General features: G+C 41.9%; 2 protein-coding genes across 2 annotated transcripts; one reads left to right on the plus strand and one right to left on the minus strand.

The window, feature by feature from the left end:
• The first annotated feature begins 19559 nt into the window (after positions 1–19559).
• Positions 19560–23406, plus strand: LOC124703020 (E3 ubiquitin-protein ligase At3g02290-like). Its single transcript, XM_047235224.1, has 5 exons — positions 19560–19922; positions 20082–20348; positions 20864–21269; positions 21653–21762; positions 23039–23406. The coding sequence occupies exons 2-5, from the start codon at positions 20229–20231 to the stop codon at positions 23063–23065; spliced, it is 663 nt and encodes a 220-aa protein (XP_047091180.1). The 5' UTR covers positions 19560–19922; positions 20082–20228; the 3' UTR covers positions 23066–23406.
• Positions 23407–24283: 877 nt separating this feature from the next.
• Positions 24284–25369, minus strand: LOC124696082 (BTB/POZ and MATH domain-containing protein 2-like). Its single transcript, XM_047228863.1, has one exon. The coding sequence runs from the start codon at positions 25367–25369 to the stop codon at positions 24284–24286; it is 1086 nt and encodes a 361-aa protein (XP_047084819.1).
• Between the last annotated feature and the right edge of the window lie 167 nt (positions 25370–25536).

A 25536-nucleotide genomic window follows, 5' to 3' on the forward strand; every position in this document is an offset into this window, starting at 1 on the left:
TGAGTCTTCTTAAAATATGCAGGGATGAACCACGGGGGCATCCCCAAGCTTTGACTTTTCACTCTTCTTGATCATATTGTATCATCCTCCTCTCTTGACCCTTGAAAACTTCCTCCACACCAAACTCAAAACAAACTCATTAGAGGGTCGAGTGCATAATTCATATATTCAGAGGTGACATAATCATTCTTAACACTTTTGGACATTGCACAAAGCTACTGAAAGTTAATGGAACAAAGAAATCCATCAAACATAGCAAAACAGGCAATGCGAAATAAAAGGCAGAATCTGTCAAAACAGAACAGTTCGTAAATACGAATTTTAAAGTGGCACCAGACTTGCTCAGATGAAAATTCCCAAATTGAATGAAAGTTGCGTACATATCTGAGGATCACGCACGTAAATTGGCAGATTTTTTTGATATTTCTACAGAGACTACTGCTCAAATTCGTGACAGCAAGAAATCTGTTCCTGCGCAGCAATCCTAATCTAGTATTGGCTTTACTATCAAAGACTTTACTTGGCACAACAATGCAATAAAATAAAGATAAGGAGAGGTTGCTACAGTAGTAACAACTTCCAAGACTCAAATATAAAATAAAGTGCAGAAGTAAAATAATGGGTTGTCTCCCATAAGCTCTTTTCTTTAACGCCTTTCAGCTAGGCGCAGAAAGTGTGTATCAAGTATTATCGAGAGACGAAGCATCAACATTACCTCGGGCATTACGCCTACCTTTCTTATTCTTTTTCTTACCCTTTGATTTAGGGAATACATGTCTACCTCCTGGTGTAGAGGTGAATTTTAGGGTGCCTTCTCCCACATCTATGACTGCTCCCAATAGTTTCAGCAGGGATCTTCCGAGTGTGATTTGTCCTGTTCCTACACATTCAATAACAAGATAATCAGTGGATATTGTTCTTCCAAGAATGGTTGTATGCACACCCTCAGCTATTCCCTTAGGAATTATAACAGAGTTATCAATAAGAGTTATTCATTCTCCCCCTTCAACAAGTCCCCAAAGTGTCAAAGATTCATAAATACTCTTAGGCATAAGGCAAAATTCAGACATAATATCACAATTGGCATGAAAAGTTTCACCACCTATAACAACTTTAATAGTAGGGTCCCATATTGAAGGTTCAGAATTCACCAAAACTTGATCAAGACGGTTACGAACATAACTATAATTTTTTTCCAAGCAAGATGCACTTGTTTCAAGAGTGTTTAATCTATTATAGATGCTAATAAGAGCTGGATCAAAATAATTAGCTGAACTATGTGATGCAACCAATTTTTTTATGGCATTAAAAGCTTGATCACCGCCGCAATGAAGGAAATCTCCTCCCACTACAGCATCCAAGGCATATATATAGCGAATCATAAGCCCAAAATAAAAATTACTAAGGAGCAAACTTAGAGTTATTTGAGCTTCAGCTTTACGATAAGAATCCAAAATTCTGGACCAAGCATCTTTAAAACTCTCCTCATCCCCTTGTTTAAAAGTGAAGACTAATTCCTGATAACCCACAAGTATAGTGGATCGCAGCAGTCTTCGCGGGTAGTAAAACCCAATTTATTGATTCGACACAAGGGGAGACAAAAAATACTTGAAAGCCTTAACAACGGAGTTGTCAATTCAGCTGCACCTGGAAACAGACTTGCTCGCAAGAGTTTATCGATAGTAACAGTTTTATAGCGATAGCGAGTAGTGAAATAACAGCAGCGAGTAACGAGAGACAGCGGTAGTGATTATAGTAAACAGCGAGGATTAAAATACGTAGGCACAGGGACGGATAACGGGCGTTGCATGGATGAGAGAAACTCATGTAACAATCAAAGCAGGGCATTTGCAGATAATAATTAAACGGTGTCTAAGTACAAAGCAATCAATAGGCATGTGTTCCAATTATAGTCGTACGTGCTCGCAATGAGAAACTTGCACAACATCTTTTGTCCTACCAGCCGGTGGCAGCCGGGCCTCAAGGGAATCTACTGGATATTAAGGTACTCCTTTTAATAGAGTACCGGAGCAAAGCGTTAACACTCCGTGAACACATGTGATCCTCACATCACTACCATCCCCTCCGGTTGTCCCGATTTCTGTCACTTCGGGGCCATTGGTTCCGGACAGCGACATGTGTTTACAACTTGCAGGTAAGACCATAAACAATGAATATCATGATGAAATAATAACATGTTCAGATCTGAGATCATGGCACTCGGGCCCTAGTGACAAGCATTAAGCATAACAAGTTGCAACAATATCATCAAAGTACCAATTACGGACACTAGGCACTATGCCCTAACAATCTTATACTATTACATGACCAATCTCATCCAATCCCTACCATCCCCTTCAGCCTACAGCGGGGGAATTACTCACACATGGATGGGGGAAACATGGCTGGTTGATGAAGAGGCGTCGGTGATGATGGTGGTGATGATCTCCTCCAATTCCCCGTCCCGGTGGAGTGCCAGAACGGAGACTTCTGGCTCCCGAGATGGAGTTTCGCGATGTGGCGGCGTTCTGGAGGGTTTCTAGCGACTTCGACTTCACCCCGTGCGTTTTTAGGTCGACGGCAATAAGTAGTCCGAAGGAGGGCGTCGGGGGCCGACCGAGGCCGCCACACACTAGGGCCGCGCGGGCCCCTCCTGGGCCGCGCCGACCTAGTGTGTGGGGCCCTCGGGCCCCCACCTGGCTCGCCCTTCTGGCTCCGTAAGTATTCTGGGAAAATAGGATCTTCCGCATAAATTCCGAGGTTTTTCCTGAAAGTTGGATTTCTGCACAAAAACGAGACACCGGAACAGTTCTGCTGAAAACAGCGTTAGTCCGTGTTAGTTGCATCCAAAATACACAAATTAGAGGCAAAACAATAGCAAAAGTGTTCGGGAAAGTAGATACGTTTTGGACGTATCAACTCCCCCAAGCTTAGCTTATTGCTTGTCCTCAAGCAATTCGATTAACAACTGAGCGATAAAAGAACTTTCACGAACACATTTGTTCATATGATGTAAATATTCTCATGCTATGGCTAACACTTAGGCAGTTCATAATAAAATACATGCAAATAAGATCATCTAATAGCTATGTCAATCATGGAAAGGTACCAACAATTAATAATAAGCATCATGAATCATGTATATAAGCAGGATTGCAATGTTCATAAAAGAGTATGATAGAGTGGTATCTCGCTTGCCCATATTTGATCAGCAAAACATAAATGCTCAGGCACCTCTGAAGTTCATAGAAAGACTAGAAATAGTGATTGTCAAAGATAAAAGCATCAAAGTTATACCACAACCAATCATATTTGGAGACAATCATATTACACTAAGAATGACAGTTGTGCTCTCAAGAAAGTGCTCAAAGAAAGGATGGAGACACAACATAAGAGTAAAAGATTGACCCTTCGCAGAGGGAAGCAGGGATTAACACGCGCTAGAGCTTTTCATTTTTAAAACAGGAGTAAATTTTTTTTGAGAGGTGTTTATTGTTGTCAACGAATGGTAATGGGTACACCAACTACCTCGCCAACCGGACTTTCAAGAGCGGCTCCCATGAAGGACGTTATCTCTACCAGCAAGGTAGATCATCCCTCTTCTCTTTTGTTTACACACGTATTTTAGTTTTATTATGGGTGACACTCCCCCCAACGTTTGCTTACACAAGCCATGGCTAACCGAATCCTCGGGTGCCTTCCATCAATCACATACCATGAAGGAGTATCTATTTGCAAAATTAAGTTGCTTACTGATGAATCAGAGCAAAACATGTGAAGAGAATTATTAGTAAAGTTTGATTAATCGGGTCGGGAACCCCATTGCCGACTCTTTTTGCAAAATTATTGGATAAGCGGATGTGCCACTAGTCCATATGAAAGTCCGTCAAGAGTAAATGACAAGGTTGAAAGTTAAACACCACATACTTCCTCATGAGATATGAAACATTAACACAAATTGAGAAGCATTTTGAAGGTTTAAAGGTAGCACATGAGAATTTACTTGGAATGGTTTGAAATGCCATGAATAGGTATTTATGGTGGACACTTTGGAATAAATTGGTTTTCATGTGTTTGGAAGCACGAGCAGCGTTCCCGCTCAGTACAAGTGAAGGCTAGCAATAGACTGGAAAGCGACAATCAAGAGAGCAGTAACTGTCATAATCATGCTTGTGACAAAATAAATTAACTGAGGTATAAAAGTGATACAAGAATTCTGAAGCAATGTAAATCATCGAGGCTTAATTGACTTTTGTTCAGTCATATGCATGCGTGAGCATGTGCCAAGTTAATTCAAATGAATTATTCAGAGGAGGATACCACAATATCATACCTATTTATGAATAAAACAATGCAAGCAAACATCCATGACATGCTACTCATATTAATAAATTGCCCTTTCACTTGTGTAGCTTGGATAATATGAAATGAAAACCACGCTCCAGCCACCGAAGACCATTGAACTCATAATGAACTTTACAAACCAAAGAAGAACAGCAAATTTTTTTGGTGTTTTCGAATTTAAGAACAAGAATAAAAAGAAGCAAGCGAACAAAGCAAAATCTTTTTGGGTTTTCTTATAGCAAACTAGTAATAGCAAATAAAGCGAAACAAATGCAAGAAACCAAAATAAACAAATGGTGAAGATAAACAACAGAAATATTTTTGGTATTTTTGTGTTTTGGGAAAGAAACAAAGTAAGAATAAGAAAATGAAAACTAAAAGAAACACAGAAAAGCAAGATGGCAGAAATCTGCCAAAACTTGACAGCAGTACAGTAATCGATTTTAAAGAAATTCTTAAGCTGCTCAGCTCGAAAAGTTTTCAACTAATGAAAGTTAGATAACAACCTGGGGAACATGCACAAAAATTGGCAGCTCAAAATAACATTCTGGCTGTGCGCACGAATTTTTTTAGTAACAGTCCAGAATCTGTTTTCAGGCAGCACTTCCTCAAATATCATCTTCCTCTCATTAGAAAACCACTCAAAGAAACTAAACAAGTATATACAAGTATCCAGCAATCATAATATGCAAAGAATAAGTGATGCCGGTATACCTCCCCCCAAGCTTAGGCTTTTGGCCTAAGTGGAGATCAATCTAAAGCGTCTTGCAAAACAAGTAGTGCTACAGCAAGTAAAGCAAGTGGAGGAAGAAAGAAATGTTGTTTAGCTCTTCTATGCATATAAAATGTATTTGTTAACAAGGTTGATCAAGTCTTGCCACCAAATAAATTTTACATGACATAACAAGGAATAAACCTCAAATCAATCATGTTACCTTGAATTGTATTGATATGGATCCAATCATAAGATTTTGATATCCTTCTTTAGGCTCATATATAGGACAATCGATAGTTCCAACTTTGATAGTTCTCACATTAGAAATAGTATTAACTCCACATACTTTATCAATCCTTTTGGGGAAATAGACGGTGTGCTCCCTATCATCAACATTGAAAGAAACTTTTCCTTTATTGCAATCAATAACAGCCCCTGCGGTGTTAAGAAAAGCTCTCCCAAGAATAATAGACATATTATCATCTTCAGGCATTTCCAACACAACAAAATCAGTTAATATCAAGCAGTTATTAGTAACTTGAACAGGAACATCCTCACATATACCAACGGGAATAGCAGTAGATTTATCAGCCATTTGCAAAGATATATCAGTTGGTATCAACTTATCTAAGTAAAGTCTCTTATAAAGAGAAAAAGGCATAACACTAACACCGGCTCCCAAGTCACATAGAGCAGTTTTAACATAATTATTCTTAATAGAACAAGGAATAGTAGGTATACCGGGTCGCCCAACTTCTTTGGAACTTTGCCATTGAAAGAGTAATTAGCAAGCATAGTGGAAATTTCCTCATTGGGGATTTTCCTTTTGTTAGTAACAATATCTTTCATATACTTTGAATAAGGAGGCAATTTAATAGCATCAGTCAAAGGGATTTGCAAGAATAAAGGTTTCATCCAATCACAAAATTTATTATAGTGTTCTTCTTCCTTTGATTTTAGTTTCTTAGCAGGAAAAGGCATTTGCTTTTGCACCCAAGGTTCCCTTTCATTACCATGTTTCTTAGCAAAAAAATCTTCTTTAGTATACTTTTTATTTTTATCTTGCTTTTCAGGTTCATCTTCAACTTCTTCTTTATCGAAACATCATTCTTATCATTACCATTATTATTATCATGTTCATTACCACTTTCGGTTTCAGCATCGGAAATAGAAATACTATTAGGATCATTAACGAGGTTCGGAGGATTCTACAACATTTTTATCTTTCTTCTTCTTTTTCTTAGAAGGAGCACTAGGTTCAATGCGTTGAGAATCTTGTTCAATTCTTTTGGGATGCCCTTCGGGATATAGAGGATCCTGGGTAGAGACACCACCTCTAGTTGTTACTTCATAAGCATGTTTCTCTTTAGAATTATTTTTTAATAAGTCATTTTGCACTTTAGTAAGCTGATCAATTTGAGTTTGAACCATTTGAAAATGTTTAACAAGCATCTTAACATCATTGGAGGTTCTCTCCACAATATCATGCAAATTGCTAGTAGCTTGATAATTTTCCATTAGATGATTCTCTACTCTCAAATCAAAATTTTCTTGCTTAACAATATAATTATCAAACTCATCTAAGCATTGCGCAGGAGGTTTTGAATACGGAATATCTTCCCTAGTAAAGCGGCGAAGGGAGTTTACCTCAATCATGGATGAAGGGGGAATTATCTCACATATATCTTCTATGGGAGGTAGATTCTTCACATCTTCAGATTTAATACCTTTCTCCTTGAGAGACTTCTTGGCTTCCCTCATATCTTCATCATTCAATTTAATTAAACCCCTCTTCTTCAATATTGGCGTTGGAATTGGTTCGGGCGTAGTCCAATCATCATGATTCCGGCCTATTTTAGCCAATAATTCTTCAGCTTACGTCCGGAGTTCTTTTCCTGAAAACACAACCAGCACAACTATCCAAATATGCCCTAGACTCAATGGTTAGTCCACTATAAAATATATCAAGTAAATCATTCTTTTCTAAATCATGTCCAGGTCGAGCTCTGATAAGAGAACAAAATCTTGCCCAAGCCTCAGGCAATTTCTCTTCATCTCCCTGGTCAAATCTATAAATTTTCTCGTAAAGCAACATGTTGAGCACTAGCAGGAAAGTATTTTCGAAAGAAAACATCACGCAAATCAGTTGGACTTTTAATAGAACCAGGAGGCAAATTATTATACCAAGTTTTAGCATCATCCTTTAATGAGAAAGGAAAAAATTTAGCGACAAAATAAGTACGCATCTTGACATTATCCGAAAACAAGCTACTCATAGAAGAGAGTTCAATCATGTGTTCTACAACACTTTCTTTTTCAGTACCACAAAAGGGTGCTTTCTCTACAATAGCTATATGAGATAGATCAAGATAAAAATCATAATCTTTATCCTTAATGCATATAGGAGATGTGGCAAATTTAGGATCAGGAGATAACTTATGTATAACAGTATATTGTGTGAGAAACTTTTTAATTTTACTTGCATCAGCAGTAGCATTGCATCTATTAATAAAATCATCATTAAGCTCCACATAATCTTCATCGGGATCATCACTAGAATAATCAAGTTCAGGTGAATTAACAGGTGTAGTAGCATTAGGAGTTTCAGTATTTTCAATTTGTCTAGACCTAGCAATTGTAGCATCTAGAAAGGATCCCAATGAACCACTATCATCAAGCACAGCAGAAACATTATCAATATTATGAGAGTTTTCAGATTCAGCAGAAGTACCAGCAAGTGAAGCATGTGGCGGTGAAACAAGTCTATCAATCACAGACGGTGAATCAAGAGCAGCAGAGGTACTCAGAGTTGTACCTTTTCTTGTAGTGGATGGTAATATGGCGACTTTAGGATCGCGAGTTTTACCCATGATGGAGAATTTGCAGTGAACAATATCAATCCAAGTGAACTTCCAAATAAAGCTATGCTCCCCGGCAACGGCACCAGAAAACAGTCTTGATAACCCACAAGTATAGGGGATCGCAGCTGTCTTCGCGGGTAGTAAAACCCAATTTATTGATTCGACACAAGGGGAGACAAAGAATACTTGAAAGCCTTAACAGCGGAGTTGTCAACTCAGCTGCACCTGGAAACATACTTGCTCGCAAGAGTTTATCGAGTAATGCAGTTTATAGCGATAGCGATAGTGAAATAACGACAGCAGAGTAACGAGAGACGACAGTAGTGATTATAGTAAACAGTAGGATTAAAATACTGTAGGCACGGGGACGGATAACGGGCTTTGCATGGATGAGAGAAACTCATGTAACAATCAAAGCAGGGCATTTGCAGATAATAATAAAACGGTGTCTAAGTACAAAGCAATCAATAGGCATGTGTTCCAATTATAGTCGTACGTGCTCGCAATGAGAAACTTGCACAACATCTTTTGTCCTACCAGCCGGTGGCAGCCGGGCCTCAAGGGAATCTTTTGGATATTAAGGTACTCCTTTTAATAGAGTACCGGAGCAAAGCGTTAACACTCCGTGAACACATGTGATCCTCACATCACTACCATCCCCTCCGGTTGTCCCGATTTCTGTCACTTCGGGGCCATTGGTTCCGGACAGCGACATGTGTATACAACTTGCAGGTAAGACCATAAACAATGAATATCATGATGAAATAATAACATGTTCAGATCTGAGATCATGGCACTCGGGCCCTAGTGACAAGCATTAAGCATAACAAGTTGCAACAATATCATCAAAGTACCAATTACGTACACTAGGCACTATGCCCTAACAATCTTATACTATTACATGACCAATCTCATCCAATCCCTACCATCCCCTTCAGCCTACAGCGGGGGAATTACTCACACATGGATGGGGGAAACATGGCTGGTTGATGAAGAGGCGTCGGTGATGGTGGTGGTGATGATCTCCTCCAATTCCCCGTCCCGGTGGAGTGCCAGAACGGAGACTTCTGGCTCCCGAGATGGAGTTTCGCGATGTGGCGGCGTTCTGGAGGGTTTCTGGCGACTTCGACTTCACCCCGTGCGTTTTTAGGTCGAAGGCAATAAGTAGTCCGAAGGAGGGCGTCGGGGGCCGACCGAGGCCGCCACACACTAGGGCCGCGCGGGCCCCTCCTGGGCCGCGCCGTCCTAGTGTGTGGGGCCCTCGGGCCCCCACCTGGCTCGCCCTTCTGGCTCCGTAAGTATTCTGGGAAAATAGGATCTTCCGCATAAATTCCGAGGTTTTTCCCGAAAGTTGGATTTCCGCACAAAAAAGAGACACCGAACAGTTCTGCTGAAAACAGCGTTAGTCCGTGTTAGTTGCATCCAAAATACACAAATTAGAGGCAAAACAATAGCAAAAGTGTTCGGGAAAGTAGATACGTTTTGGACGTATCAATTCCTCAGGTGAAGAAGTAACAGGTGCAGAGCTAGACATGATAACAAAAGTAAAATGCAAGTAACTAATTTTTTTGTGTTTTTAATATGGAGAGCAAGACAGTAAATAAAGTAAAAGTAGCGACTAATTTTTTTGTGTTTTGATATAATGCAGCAAACAAAGCAGTAAATAAAGTAAAGCAAGATAAAAACAAAGTAAAGAGATTGGAAGTGGAAGACTCCCCTTGCAGCGTGTCTTGATCTCCCCGGCAACGGCGCCAGAAAACAGTCTTGATGCGCGTAGATGACACGTCCGTTGGGAACCCCAAGAGGAAGGTGTGATGTGCACAGCAGCAAGTTTTCCCTCAGTAAGAAACCAAAGTTATCGAACCAGTAGGAGCCAAGAAGCACGTTGAAGGTTGTTGGTGGCGGAGTGTAGTGCGGCGCAACACCAGGGATTCCGGCGCCAACGTGGAACCTGCACAACACAATCACAGAACTTTTCCCCAACGTAACGAGTGAGGTTGTCAATCTCACCGGCTTGTCTGTAAACAAAGGATTAGATGTATAGTGTGGAAGATGATGGTTGTTTGCGAAGAACAAGTAAAGAACAATTGCGGTAGATTGTATTTCGGATGTAAAGAATAGGACCGGGGTCCACGAGTTCACTAGCGGTGTCTCTCCCATAAGATAGCAGATGTTGGGTGAACAAATTACGGTTGGGCAATTGACAAATAAAGAAGGCATAACAATGCACATACATATATCATGATGAGTACTATGAGATTTAATCGGGGCATTACGACAAAGTACATAGACCGCTATCCGAGCATGCATCTATGCCTAAAAAGTCCACCTTCGAGGTTATCATCCGAACCCCCTCCGGTATTAAGTTGTAAACAACGAGACAATTGCATTAAGTATGGTGCGTAATGTAATCAACACAAATATCCTTAGACAAAGCATCGATGTTTTATCCCTAGTGGAAACGACACATCCACAACCTTAGAACTTTCCGTCACTCGTCCCAGATTTAATGGAGGCATGAACCCACTATCGAGCATAAATACTCCCTCTTGGAGTCACAAGTATCAACTTGGCCGGAGCCTCTACTAGCAACGGAGAGCATGCAAGAACATAAATAACATATATGATAGATTGATAATCAACTTGACATAGTATTCAATATTCATCGGATCCCAACAAACACAACATGAAGGATTACAAATAGATGATCCCGATCATGATAGGCAGCTCACAAGATCTAACATGATAGCACAATGAGGAGAAGACAACCATCTAGCTACTGCTATGGACCCATAGTCCGGGGGTGAACTACTCACACATCGATCCGGAGGCGATCATGGCGATGAAGAGACCTCCGGGAGATGATTCCCCTCTCCGGCAGGGTGCCGGAGGTGATCTCCTGAATCCCCCGAGATGGGATTGGCGGCGGTGGCGTCTCTGGAAGGTTTTCCGTATCGTGGCTCTCGGTACTGGGGGTTTCGCGACGAAGGCTTTAAGTAGGCGGAAGGGCAGGTCAGGAGGCCTGATAGGGGGGCCACACAGTAGGGCGGCGCGGGCCCCCCCTTGGCCGCGCCGCCTTACTGTGTCGGCGCCCAGTGGCCCCACTTTGTCTCTCCCTCGGACTTCTGGAATCTTCGTGGAAAAATAGGCCCCTGGGCGTTGATTTCGTCCAATTCCGAGAATATTTCCTTACTAGGATTTCTGAAACCAAAAACAGCAGAAAACAGCAACTGGCTCTTCGGCATCTCGTCAATAGGTTAGTGCCGGAAAATGCATAATAATGACATATAATGTGTATAAAACATGTGAGTATCATCATAAAAGTAGCATGGAACATAAGAAATTATAGATACGTTTGAGACGTATCAGCGGCCCAATGTTCTTCTCTAACAATATGCATACTCAAACCATTTGATCATGAAAATTGCCCTTACTTCAAACAAGACGAACATGCATAGCAACTCACATGATATTCAACAAAGGTAAAAAGTTGATGGCGTCCCCAAAAAACATGGTTACCGCTCAACAAGCAACTTATTAAGAAATAAGATACATAAGTACATACTCTTCACCATAATAGTTTTTAAGGCTATTTTCCCATGAGCTATATATTGCAAAGACAAAGGATAGAATTTTAAAGGTAGCACTCAAGTAATTTACTTTGGAATGGCAGAGAAATACCATGTAGTAGGTAGGTATGGTGGACACAAATGTCATAGTTTTTGGCTCAAAGATTTGGATGCACGAGAAGAATTCCTCTCAATACAAGGCTAGGCTAGCAAGGTTGTTTGAAGCAAACTCAAGTATAAAACGGTGCAGCAAGACTCACATATGAACATATTGTAAGTATTATAAGACTTTACATCGTCTCCTTGTTGTTCAAACACCTTAACCGAGAAAATATCTAGACTCTAGAGACCAATCATGCAAACCAAATTTTAACAAGCTCTATGTAGTTCTTCATTAATAGGTGCAAAGTACATGATGCAAGAGCTTAAACATGATCTATATGAGCACAACAATTGCCAAGTATCAAATTATTCAAGACATTATACAATTTACCACATGCGGCATTTTCCGTTTCCAACCATATAACAATGAACGAAGTAGTTCAACCTTCGCAATGAACATTAAGAATAAAGCTAAGAACATATGTGTTCATACGAAACAGCGGAGCGTGTCTCTCTCCCAAACAAAGAATGCTAGGATCCGAATTTATTCAAACAAAACAAAAATAAAAACAAACAGACGCTCCAAGTAAAGCACATAAGATGTGACGGAATAAAAATATAGTTTCACTAGAGGTGACCTGATAAGTTGTCGATGAAGAAGGGATGCCTTGGGCACCCCCAAGCTTAGATGCTTGAGTCTTCTTAAAATATGCAGGGATGAACCACGGGGGCATCCCCAAGCTTAGAGTTTTCACTCTTCTTGATCATATTGTATCATCCTCCTCTCTTGACCCTTGAAAACTTCCTCCACACCAAACTCAAAACAATCTCATTAGAGGGTTAGTGCATAATTGAAAATTCATATATTCAGAGGTGAAATAATAATTCTTAACACTTCTGGACATGCACAAAGCTGCTGAAAGTTAATGGAGCAAATAAATCCATCAAACATAGCAAAACAGGCAATGCGAAATAAAAGGCAGAATCTGTCAAAACAGAACAGTCCGTAAAGACGAATATTTTAGAGGCACCAGACTTGCTCAGATGAAAATTCCCAAATTTAATGAAAGTTGCGTACATATCTGAGGATCACGCACGTAAATTGGCAGATTTTTATAAATTTTCTACAGCAGGGGCGGCTCAATTTCGTGACAGCAAGAAATCTGTTCCTGCGCAGTAATCCAAATCTAGTATTGACTTTACTATCAAAGACTTTACTTGGCACAACAATGCAATAAAATAAAGATAAGGAGAGGTTGCTACAGTAGTAACAACTTCCAAGACTCAAATATAAAATAAAAGTGCAGAAGTAAAATAATGGGTTGTCTCCCATAAGCGCTTTTCTTTAACGCCTTTCAGCTAGGCGCAGAAAGTGTGAATCAAGTATTATCAAGAGACGAAGCATTAGCATTCTTACCAGGGGCGTTGCGCCTATCCTTTTTAATCTTATTCTTACTATTTGGTCTAGGAAATACTTGACCGCATCCAGGTGTAGATGTAAAATTTAGAGTGCCTTTTCCCACATCTATGGTTGCTCCCAAGAGTTTCAGCAGGGATCTTCCAAGTGTGATTTGTCCTGTCCCTACACATTCAATAACGAGGTAATCAGTGGATACCGTTCTTCCAAGAAAGGTTGTGAACACACCTTCAGCTATCCCCTCAGGAATTATGATAGAATTATCAGTAAGAGTTATTTCTTCTCCACCTTCATTAAGTTCCCATAGTGTCAAAGATTCATAGATACTTTTAGGAATAAGGCAAAACTCAGACATAATATCACAACGGGCATACAAAATTTCACCACAAATAGTAACTTTAATAGTAGGGACCCACATTGAAGGTTTAAAGTTTACTGGAACATAATCATAATATTCACGAATCTGGTTGTACCCTTCTTTTAGACAAGATATATTTATTTCAAGTGTGTTTAATCTATCATAAATACTAGCAAGAGATGAATCGAAATTACTAGCTGAGCTAGATGATGTAACCAATTTCTTTATGGCATTAAAAGCTTGATCCCCATCGCAGTGAAGGAAATCTCCTCCCACTAGAGCATCCAAAGCATATCTATAGCGAACAATAAGCCCAAAATAAAAATTACTAAGAAGCAAACTTAGAGTCATTCTAGGTTCAGTTTTACCATAACAATCCAAAATTCTAGACCAAGCTTCTTCAAAACTCTCCTCACTCCCTTGTTTAAAAGTAAAAATCAATTCCTCGCGTGACGGAGTAACAAGCGCAGGACTAGCCATGATAACAAAATAAAATAAATGCAAGTAACTAATTTTTGTGTGTTTTTAATATGGAGAACAAGACAGTAAATAAAGTAAAACTAGCAACTATTTTTTTTGTGTTTTTGATATAGAGAGCAAACAAAGCAGTAAATAAAGTAAAACAAAGCAAGACAAAAACAAAGTAAAGAGATTGGATGTGGGAGACTCCCCTTGCAGCGTGTCTTGATCTCCCCGGCAACGGCGCCGGAAAATATCTTGCTCGGCGTGTATTTGACACACGTCCGTTGGGAACCCCAAGAGGAAGGTGTGATGCGTACAACAACAAGTTTTCCCTCGGTAAGAAACCAAGGTTATCGAACCGAGTAGGAGTCAAGGGCCACGTGAAGGTTGTTGGTGACGGAGTGTAGTGCGGCGCAACACCAGGGATTCCGGCGCCAACGTGGAACCTGCACAACACAATCACAATACTTTGCCCCAACTTAACAGTGAGGTTGTCAATCTCACCGGCTTGCTGTAAACAAAGGATTAAACGTATAATGTGGATAATGATGGTTGTTTGCGAAGAACAGTAAAGAACAAGTATTGCAGTAGATTGTATTTCAGATGTAAAGAATGGACCGGGGTCCACAGTTCACTAGTGGTGTCTCTCCCATAAGATAAATAGCATGTTGGGTGAACAAATTACGGTTGGGCAATTGACAAATAAAGAAGGCATACCAATGCACATACATATATCATGATGAGTACTATGAGATTTAATCGGGGCATTACGACAAAGTACATAGACCGCTATCCGAGCATGCATCTATGCCTAAAAAGTCCACCTTCGAGGTTATCATCCGAACCCTTCCGGTATTAAGTTGCAACAACGGACAATTGCATTAAGTATGGTGCGTAATGTAATCAACACAAATATCCTTATACAAAGCATTGATGTTTTATCCCTAGTGGCAACGAGCACATCCACAACCTTAGAGGTTGCTTTGTCACTCCCAGATTCAATGGAGGCATGAACCCACTATCGAGCATAAATACTCCCTCCTGGAGTTACAAGTATCAACTTGCCCAGAGCCTCTACTAGCAACGGAGAGCATGCAAGAACATAAACAACATATATGATAGATTGATAATCAACTTGACATAGTTTTCAATATTCATCGGATCCCAACAAACACAACATGTAGCATTACGAGATAGATGATCTTGATCATGATAGGCAGCTCACAAGATCTAACATGATAGCACAATGAGGAGAAGACAACCATCTAGCTACTGCTATGGACCCATAGTCCAGGGGTGAACTACTCACACATCGATCCGGAGGCGATCATGGTGATGAAGAGACCTCCGGGAGATGATTCCCCTCTCCGGCAGGGTGCCGGAGGCGATCTCCTGAATCCCCCGAGATGGGATTGGCGGCGGTGGCGTCTCTGGAAGGTTTTCCGTATCGTGGCTCTCGGTCTTCTGGAAGCTTCGTGCAAAAATAAGACCCTGGGTGTTGATTTCGTCCAATTCCGAGAATATTTCCTTTGTAGGATTTCTGAAACCAAAAACAGCAGAAAACAGCAACTGACTCTTCGGCATCTCGTCAATAGGTTAGTGCCGAAAAATGCATAATAATGACATATAATGTGTATAAAACATGTGAGTATCATCATAAAAGTAGCATGGAACATAAAAAATTATAGATACGTTTGAGACATATCAGGATGCCACTAAGAGATAATGCATTGTACCATACTTATTTTTAGACAATAGGCACTATACCTGGCCATGTGTTAGGCCGGACAGAGAAACGCCCAACTTTGGAAAACAGGAATGAGCCCGGCTAGGCCCGGACAAATACCCAGAAATCCCATCGGGTCGGGTCGCTTTGTTAAACGCAATTTTCAGGGTACCTAGGCCCTGCCCGGCTATCGGTCAACATTTCCAGGCCCAGGCTCGGGTTTGTCGGGTCGGGCTGCCCATGCCCAGGCGTGATAGGCAGCAAGTGCCCGACTTTAAACTAGTAAAGTCCTCAGGTTTAATAGATTCCATACATGCTGCAGTATACAACTAGCTTAGCCAAAGTACGAACTAGCTAGCGATGGACTGAAACATAGAAGATACATGAAGTGGGATCGGCCTTCGCCTAACAGGCCGGACAACAAGATAAAACAAATCTAAGCTTCATTTGCCTAGATATCTGCGTGCAACATGTTTAGCTTGTTTGCCCGCGCTGAGAGGCTTGCCCTGTCTTGTGCTTTTGATGTTGGACTTTGCAACCGCAAACGAATCATATATTTACAAGCACCTTAGATTCAAAAGTATGTTTTTTTTGAAGCATAATTCAAAATTATGTTTATTGCAGACAGTTTTGAGCTGCAAAAAGCGTCCAAAAAAGCCTCCGAGGTTGGCCCAAAAAACCGGAAACAATGGCGAAAAACTAGGCAAAGGTAACCATCTGCACCCAAGCAACCAGTGGACAATGCTCCACATAAATCTATCTGGCGAGCAGGTAAACATGATGTGATTGGTAGTTTCAGCAACACCGCACATCACATATTGGCCGTTGGCTGGGCTATGATGAGAGGCAATTAGAACACTGGACGGAAAATGATCCAGCGCAAGCTGCCAATTGAAAATTCAGGTTTTGAGGGGGAGCTTTGCTGCCCAAATCTCCCTGAAATGGGCAACCGAAGCTCCTTGAGAGAGCTTGTCATACATAGATCCGACAGAATAAACATAGAAGGACCCAAAGCCCACGAAACCTTGTCAATCCCTGGGTTTAATGGAGTCATGCTGGTTCACCAGTCATATCAGAACTGGGTGCGCTGCCCATTGCGCACCTCGTGCTTAGCTCCTAACTTGAAGAAGTGCTTGATCTTGCGTGAACTTTTCCAAAATGGGGATCCCCGTGGCCAGAACCTGAGAAAATGTCGGAGGCAATGGTGTATTTGGCGCGCAAGAGCTATGCAAAATGGAGTCATCATCCTGTTATAGATTCCAGACCTATTTCAACATTAGTGAGCTATTCATCTTCTTAGAGTTGATAATTCCCAGACCTCCGGCCTCACGAGGTCGGCACACTGCCGGCTAGTTAACTAATTGATATTTACATTTTAGCGATGAGCCAAATTTCGCATGAATGTCTTGGAGGAGGAATCGTGCCCATAGAAAACATGGGCAAGTTAGCAAGACAAGAGGTTGAGATTATCAACCGTCCACCCGATTGAGGCCGATGACATGAATCTCCCCAACCAAGTCTCCACCTTAACACCCAAATTACGGATAAGGAACAACCATTGGTCAACAATTTGCTTCCGATCAGAGATAGGGAGCCCCCGTAAACAAAAGGATACACACCCAGTTTACAGTTAAGTAGAAATGACAAGATTTTTAATGATAAAAATTGTTCTTTGTTGCAGGTCATCTACAGATGTACAGGTATTCTCCGTTCGTGGTTACCTCTTCAGCGGATGGAGAACCGAGACCTATTTACGGAGGTCTGTACACGGTTGGAGGCTACGGCGAGGGATACTTTTTCCCTACATGGGTGGCAGGCATAGTCTACGGATTGCGGCGCCACCCTCATCTTAGGCGTTATATGATTCATCGCTTCGATATGTATTTCGCCTAGTTTTTTATATATACTTTGATTCCAGACACTTGAACGGCTGTGTGCATCCTGGTTATGCAGAGGCTGGATGTAATTGCTTCCAAAAGTAATAAAGCATCCTTTATCGAAAAAAAACAACCTATTGCTGGACATCAGGTGGCTGACCCATAACAACGACTTCACTTTTTATGGTAGTAAATTTTGAGCCCCGACATGTCCTCGAAGCACACCAGGAGGGACTTTAGGTTAGCAATGTGGTTTTCGTTGTATTGCATGAGGATCAAGGTGTTATCTGTGTACTAAATACGTGAGATCCCGCCAGGGAAGAGATGCGACACCACGCCTAGAATGTGGCCCGCATCACAATCGGAACATAAGATCGAGATCGCTTCCGCGATGAAGTTGAACAACAATGGGGATAGCGGATTCCCTTGATGCACCCAATGTTTGCTCCGGAAGAAAGGGCCAACCTCCCTACTTATGGATATTGCCGTTTGACCCCCAGACACCAGCCGTGAGATTCGATGCACTGTCAGAAAGTCCCAATTAACACGATTGCACGTTTTTTCGAAGTCGAGAGCAAGATGCTAGCTTCTTGATTTTAGCTCGTGAATGATTTCCTGGAGTGCTAACACCCCATTAAAGATGAACCGTCCTTTGATAACAGCCGGTTGGTTCCGGTCGATGATCCTATGCACAATTGGGTCTAACTTTGTGTCAAAGGCTTCGGAGAGGATTTTGAAGGTGACGCTGATTAGTGTGATATGTTTAAATTGGGAGATCCTGTCAGGTCTGGGCACCTTGGGGATGAGCGAGAGGACGCTGAAATTTAGTTTAACGAAATCAGGCCCATGATGAAGTCATTAAGGATGTGTAAAACCCCATGTTTTACTAGTGGCCAACACTTCTGAAAGAAATATATAGAGAACCCATCAGGTCCCGGTGCAGTGTGAGTTTTCATGTCTTTGATAATGGACTCCAACTCAAGTTTGGAAAAAGTGAGAGCAAGGTTGAGGTTTTCCTCCGGTGTGACTCGCGCGTGGGCTCCCTGCTCATCAGGCGCAAGGCCACATATCCTAGGAGCGTTGGAGCCCAGAGGTCTTTGTAGAAGGAGTAGATGTGTTTTTGGACCAATAACTTGTCATATACAGGCCCCGTATCTGTAAACAGGCTGGAAATGTAGCATTTTCGATGTATGTCGTTGGCCATGGCACGTAAGTACGCCGAATTTGCATCCCCTTGCAAAGACCAGCGCACTCTCCCTCTCTATCTCCAGCACTCTCAAGACGATACAAGTTGAGAAGTTGGTCCTTAAGGTAGTAGCGGAAGGCCCATCCCTCTTCCTCAATACCAACCGAATCCGGCTCCTCATCCAACTCCTTAATTTTGGACAACAACATCTGTTTGTAGGTCCCCTGCTCCTTGCCAATGTTGCGACTCCACCCCCGAAGATTCGTAGGCCCACGCTCGTAGACCACCACCATTCAGACATGTCTCCACCACAACCCTCGCCGCGAGCCGATGCCACTAGGACAACAACATCTCTTTAATACCTTCTACTTCAAACCACCCGGTTTCAAAGAAGAAGCGATTGTTGTCTAGGATAAGTGGGTAGGGGGTGGTCAGAACCCAGCACTCACAGAATAAAGAGGAAAGGACGCCTCTAACACATGAGAGATGATGACCCTATCTGACACACACCGAAGAGGATTTAACTGTTTATTGGTCCAAGTAAACTGCACTCTCGTGCGAGGAATTTCTCTAACCATCCAATCTTTGATGGCGTCGGTGAAGAGATCTATCCTGGACCAATTAACCCTATGGTTGTTTTTGTCCTCCTTGATGCAAGGAGGTTGAAATCCATTCCCATTTAAACCACGTGGGGGTGCTAAGAGAAGACATGTATTCATTACAATTGTACATACCTGAAGAATTTGTCCCTATTAAACGTCTTCCTGAATATTCCACCGGCTGCCTTATTAACACGATTTAAAATTAGCATGTGTCTTAATGTGTGATTGCATATCACATTCTTTACCAAGTTTGCGATGGGTATATCTTGCCGCGGAAAGCTTTACGTTTGCTCAGCGCAGCTGGTGACGCGAGGCGAGATCATCCCCCACCTCCGGAGGGACGCGTGCCATCCCCGACCTCCGTCGCTACCCCCACCTCCCCCTTCCCCTTCGATTCTGTTCCAGAAAAGTCTCTCCCCTCCCCCTCAATCCCCTTCGCCCCCTCTCCCTCTCCCCGCCTCGCCGAAACCCCGCCCTCCTGCCACCTCCGAGCCAAGAACCCCCTCCCTCCTCCCCCGATCCCTCCTCTTCACGCGCCTCAAGCGCCGACCGGATGCGATTCCTTCCATCGGCGGCAAAGAATCCCTAGCTTGCTCCGATTATCGGCTCGCCCCGGACAATCGAATTCTGCCGGTCATCTCTTCTCCGATATCCATCGGTACCAAGTCGACCACACCCTGCCCACAGGACTACCCTATCCAAGGTACCCTGGACTAATGCTACTCCTAGTACTACCATCTTCTTTCCGGCAAAAAAACATAATTCTGCCAGAGCCCAGTTCAATTATCCGATTGGACAGAATATTTCTCAGTAATAATACGGTTGATTTCTCTGGCACGGTCTGATTTGCCTCCGTTGATAGGCATCGTTTCGAGGAGCCCTGCCCCCGGAGTAGCCAAGAAACAGGCTCTGCTCCTACCTTTGAGGAGTTGGTAACCTGTCGGCGGCTGTTGGCTGCCCCTGTCTTGGCGCCAGGAGGTCTTTTCAGGCAAAGCTTTGGTGGGGGGTCATGGGTGCTTTCTGCTCGTGTTTGCAGGCCGATTACTCGGACCACCATGGCAACCAGGCTTCCGGTGCGTTTAGGAACTGCATGTGTCTCAGGTGTTTTACCCAGCAGCTCATCAATGCTGTAAGTTTCAGTCCCTGTTTCTTGATTGCCTTAGGGTTGGTCTGACAAAGATTAGCTTGTATGGCTGATTTCTAATTGATCACCTTTATTTTCTTGCGGGTGAACTACACATCTTTATGTTCTCTGTTAAGCAAGAACCGGCGTGGTATGATTTGGTACATGCAAAAATGGTTTACCATTTGAATATGGTATAGTTATACTGATTCGATGCTAACAATGTCATCTTCTGTTGGATTACCTCAAGTCCTGGGCAAGATATTATATACTCTAGTAGAACGGGCCAACAAGAAACTATCTAATTCACTACTGTCGCCTTGTCTATATTTAACCCACACTTCTCTACGGTAACTGGCCTTTTGTGGCGACTCCAAACAAAAAAACATGCTACAAACTGTTTCTTGTTCACCTGCCTGCTCAAGTTATTTTTCTTATCTCTCTTACTGACTTCAACAAAAAAAAAAGAAGATCTTATACAGGTATAAAATCATTTCATCGTTTATCTCATTTTTTCGCAGTACACTGTTTTATTCCGAGTTGGAACGGTCCACGCAGTTTCACAAGCTATAGAAGCCACCCCTATTGATTCATCTGAAAGTTCGTTCGATACTTATCGTTCACCTCCAAGACCACTGCCATATGATGATCCTAGATTCTCCCCTCCTCTGCGCGACTGGTTTGCGTCAAGGCATGATGCTTCAAGCCATTCACCAGAAGAATCAGAACCACTCAGAGCTGATTTCGACGAGGAAATGGAAACTATGAGTTCAGTAGACAAGCCAAGTAAAACAAATTATGACACAAAAATGAAAAGAGGCAGCTCCACTTACGGGGATAAGCTGTCCCGAAAGGAATCTGGAAATTACTATACCTACTTTTCTCCGTCTGCTGAAGATGAAGATGTCTGCCCAACATGTCTTGAAGGTAATGTTCACCAGTTATTTTTAGTAAAATTAGCCTATTAGGAAGATGTCTGCACTAAATTTTGCACAACTAATTAGTTCCAGACTGTTAAGCAAGAGTGGAAGTAGCACATCTGTGAAATAATAAGTATTAGTTATGTTTATTGCACAACTAAAATGACAATAGAACACTTTACCTTTTCCATGTTTATCTTATGTTGCACTAATTTTATTTCTTGGGCAACTAAAATCTTACTGTATTTACATTCCATACATGCCTTGTGAAAACATGAGGGATAATGAACAGATTCTCAAGACTTTCAGAAATTTATGTTATATCATGTTACGTGGAAATGTACTCTCATATCAAATAATCTGATAGACCATTACGTATCTAATTTGCAGATTATACTTCAGAGAATCCTAGGATAGTAATGCAGTGCTCACATCATTTCCATCTTGGCTGTATTTATGAGTGGATGGAAAGAAGTGAGGCATGCCCAGTTTGTGGAAAGGTAACCTGATTTACCGCTTTATCCCCATGATTTGTTAGTACGATTCCCATATGCTTTACACTTTGTTTTACCTGAAATCAGTAGTCTGTATTTACTTTGGAACAGTGTAGGTTGTTACATGTTTTGTATTTTACTGATCTTAGATTCTGTATTTTTGTGTTTCAATAGGGCAGGACTTTAATAACGTTATACAATGATTGCGATGCAGCATTTGCTTGTTCGCTGCATGTTGTTCAAAAGTGTGGAACTTGATTTATTAGTACCGTTTTAGCGTGGCGCTCAGTATAAAAAAACCCGCCCGATCTAGTGATTAGGCCATTTAGTCGCTACTGGATAGGTAGCTGGTTCGCTGATTAACTGATTAATCGGACGATTCGCTTGTTAGTCGCTAATCTCCAGCTGACGGAGCAGTTACTAATAAACGATTTCCTCAACATTGGTGGTGCTATACTTTGTTCTACTATGAGATTTTAGTCAAAATTTGTGTTGGAACGGTTTAGACGTTGCAGGAAGCATGATTGCAATTTAATTATTTTAGGTGATGTATTGTGTGCTTAAATAGGGTGGTTGCATCATGCAACTTATTGCATTGCAACATTTTTACTTGTTTGTTACTTTCAGCTCCAGCACAAGCACTGCCATATCTGCACACACATGTGGTAACCCTTTTAAAAAATTTCAACACATGATATGATATACAATTTCATAAAATTAACCTACTATATAAATGTAGTTTATTTTTCACCATTCACCAAAAATATTTAGTTGACGCTGAAAGGACCTTAGGGCTATACTGTCCTGATTACAGATTTACACCTGGAAGCTAAAGCAGCTATATCACTGTAACATTGGTTGCGGGAAATGCCATATTGCCACTGCCAATAAAGCTTTGAGATTATTCTTCCTTGTTATTAGATATGTTATTAATCTCCCCCTGCATCGAAATGCCTGAAAGCATGGCAACTGATAGTCTGAGACTCCTCAGTTCATTGATATCCTCTTAACCCAATGCCTTTTGGGTGTGCGAGATCTTCCTGTAGGCCTTGTTTATACTTATAACATTGATACAATGACTTTTAAACCTCTTCGGGTTGGAGGATTGTCAGCAACTTTTGTGGCTTAGTAAGCTGGGTTTGTCATCTTGGATTTGATGTAGTAAAAACTTCTGTTAAATGTATATTGCTGTCATCGCTATCAATTTCATTGCTGTTGCTTGACAGTATGTTTTCGGTGTACTGAATCTCATTGATCTTTTCTTTGCCGTGATCCTCTGCAGAAAATGGAGTTCAACGAGACGACTTAGACCTCACGGTGGAGTCAGTGTCTTGGATTAACGTCTGGTAAGATAACCTGAAAATACAGGTATCTGGTCCTGCAAATACTCTGTAAATAGACCCTATAAGTATTGAATCAGCAACATGCTCTATTTAGGGATACTGGAATCCTCGATATGTCGGAACGGTGCATACAAACATTCTTTTTTAGTTTTCTTTAAAATGGCCGGCAGGGGAAGCTTTTTCCTCTTGGTTTATCTGTGCCTCTGCGCTGTTGCGACATGCTTTCATTTTCTGGTGATAGTGTCACTGGAAGGCTGTAAATTGATGGTATTTGTGAATATAAAAGTCATGAAATTACATCGTTCTAGGGGAACTTCTTGGTTTTTGCAATGCATTTTAGCTCCATATCATGTTACATTGGCTTGCATCTATGACAAAATGCTAACCGTTCTCAAGTTAACAAGAAAGGAGAGAGCATACTGGTAGTACTATCATTTTTCACCCTAAGAATGTCATGTAACAGCAGATGACTCAGGCCAATATCACATTTTTTACGTCACTCTGAAACTAGTTACAAAATTTGTTGGCAAATTGACTGCAAAGTATTATAACCAAGTTAGGACAAATCAATTTGCCCATGAATTCCAGGACGATTGAATGATTGAAGGATTGTATAGGATAGACTTACATCTCTTATCACAAGCCCAAAATATGTAGCTTTATATTGACAAAGCACAGCATGAGTTATTCTGGAAATTCTGAAATGCAAAGGCTTTGCGACCAAATGGATCAACTGGATGTTTTCTGGTTTTCCACTGATTGTAACTGCAGAAGGATAGTCAGCCAAGGAGATACTGTTTTCACCCAAATCATTTTGGGTAAAGCAATGTAACAACTAAAAACAAGCAATGTATAGCAACTAAAAACGGCACATATCCTATATCCTCAAAATGCTGGGATACTGGAACACCAGCGTGTTCTAAAAATCCAAAATTCCAGTTCCCAGTTAAACTAGATTGTATTGTCAGCTTAAATTTTTTTGAGAAAGAATAAACAAAAGTATCTCACAGCTTCAAAAACAGAACCTTGTTCCTAGACTTACTGTGGTAATTGACACACGGATTCTAAATAAATGTATAGTTGCATAGTCACTTCTCCGGATTTTGCATAGTCACTTCTAAAAAATAAAAAATACCAGAAATATTTACATAAATCTCTGGATTTTGGCTTCCCACCGGAAGAGTTCAGGGAGCAAGCTTGGCAAGCAGCTCCTCTATAACAGAGGGGCAGCTGCTTCTCAGGTGCTGATAGCCGTCAGATGCCATGACTGCCTTCAAGTTGCCTGGAGAAGTGAGGAACTTGAAGCACTCCTTCTTGAGGGCGTCGCACCCATGCTGCTCAGCCAGCGTCAATGTAGTCGCAGCCGTTCTCTTGCATATGTTGTTGCACAGCTTCTCCTCGCAGATGAGCTTTAGTCTCTCCAAGTTGTACCTGTCTGCCGCTACAAGCAGATGCTGACACATGGCTGCGGTGTCGTCCTCGTCCAGCTCGGGCAGGGAGTCGGTGTAGATGAAGTGTAGAAGAACCTTGAACACATTGACATCCATGTCATCGATCTGTACATGGGATGCGATGTTCTCCTTCATCGGACCAAGAAGCTCCGCCTTGAAGACTGAAGACCGGGCCGCAAGAATGCACCTGTGTGCAGGGAATGTCTTGGCACCGACCTCCAAAGTAACATCAGTGGCCTCGCCGGCCAAGAGTAGCTGGCCAAGATGGTGGTGCATGTTGGATGGTGGCACGACCAAAGGCGGGGGGATAGGCTCAGTGACAATCTCCTTCATCACGGTGACCTCGCACCTGATTCTGAAAACATCATCTCTTAGGCAAAGTGATTTCTCCAAGACTTTCCGTTCGATGAACTGATGGAAGCCCCATGCAGCAGTTTCTTTGTTGGAGAAGATGCGTATCTGGCTGCTGCATCTGCTGTGCGATGGCACTGGTTGGCTATCTTGGTCAAGCAAACTCAACATGAATTCTGCTCTGACTTTGTTGGCGTTGCTGTGGTGGAGACCCAGATAAATAGATATATAATCGGCGCTATCTGAGGCCTGACCGTCGGGGTAGTACCATAGACACCAGCCATGGCCTCCGACCTCGAACGTCTCGGACTTGATTAATACGCCGTTGCCGAGCCCCTTTGTGCGGGAGTAGCCGTCGATCTTGACGACGTGTGACCCGGACACGGCCGGCGGTGCGACGATGGCTGACGTGGTGTTGCCGCGGCTGAAGAGGTTACGGACGGAAGGCAGGTTTGAGGCTACCCCCATTGTTATTGTTACCGTCCTTATGGAACCTAGTAGGACTATCCTCGATTGGCATAGCTCCGCTGTAACTATATAGGCGATAAGTATACAGGCACAGGGACTTGTACAAACATTAGTTGGATTCGGTTTCATCAAGGTCTCCTACATCTATACTACGAATAATACAAACT

Source organism: Lolium rigidum, chromosome 3 (genome assembly GCF_022539505.1).
Source record: "Lolium rigidum isolate FL_2022 chromosome 3, APGP_CSIRO_Lrig_0.1, whole genome shotgun sequence".
Lineage (NCBI taxonomy): Eukaryota > Viridiplantae > Streptophyta > Magnoliopsida > Poales > Poaceae > Lolium > Lolium rigidum.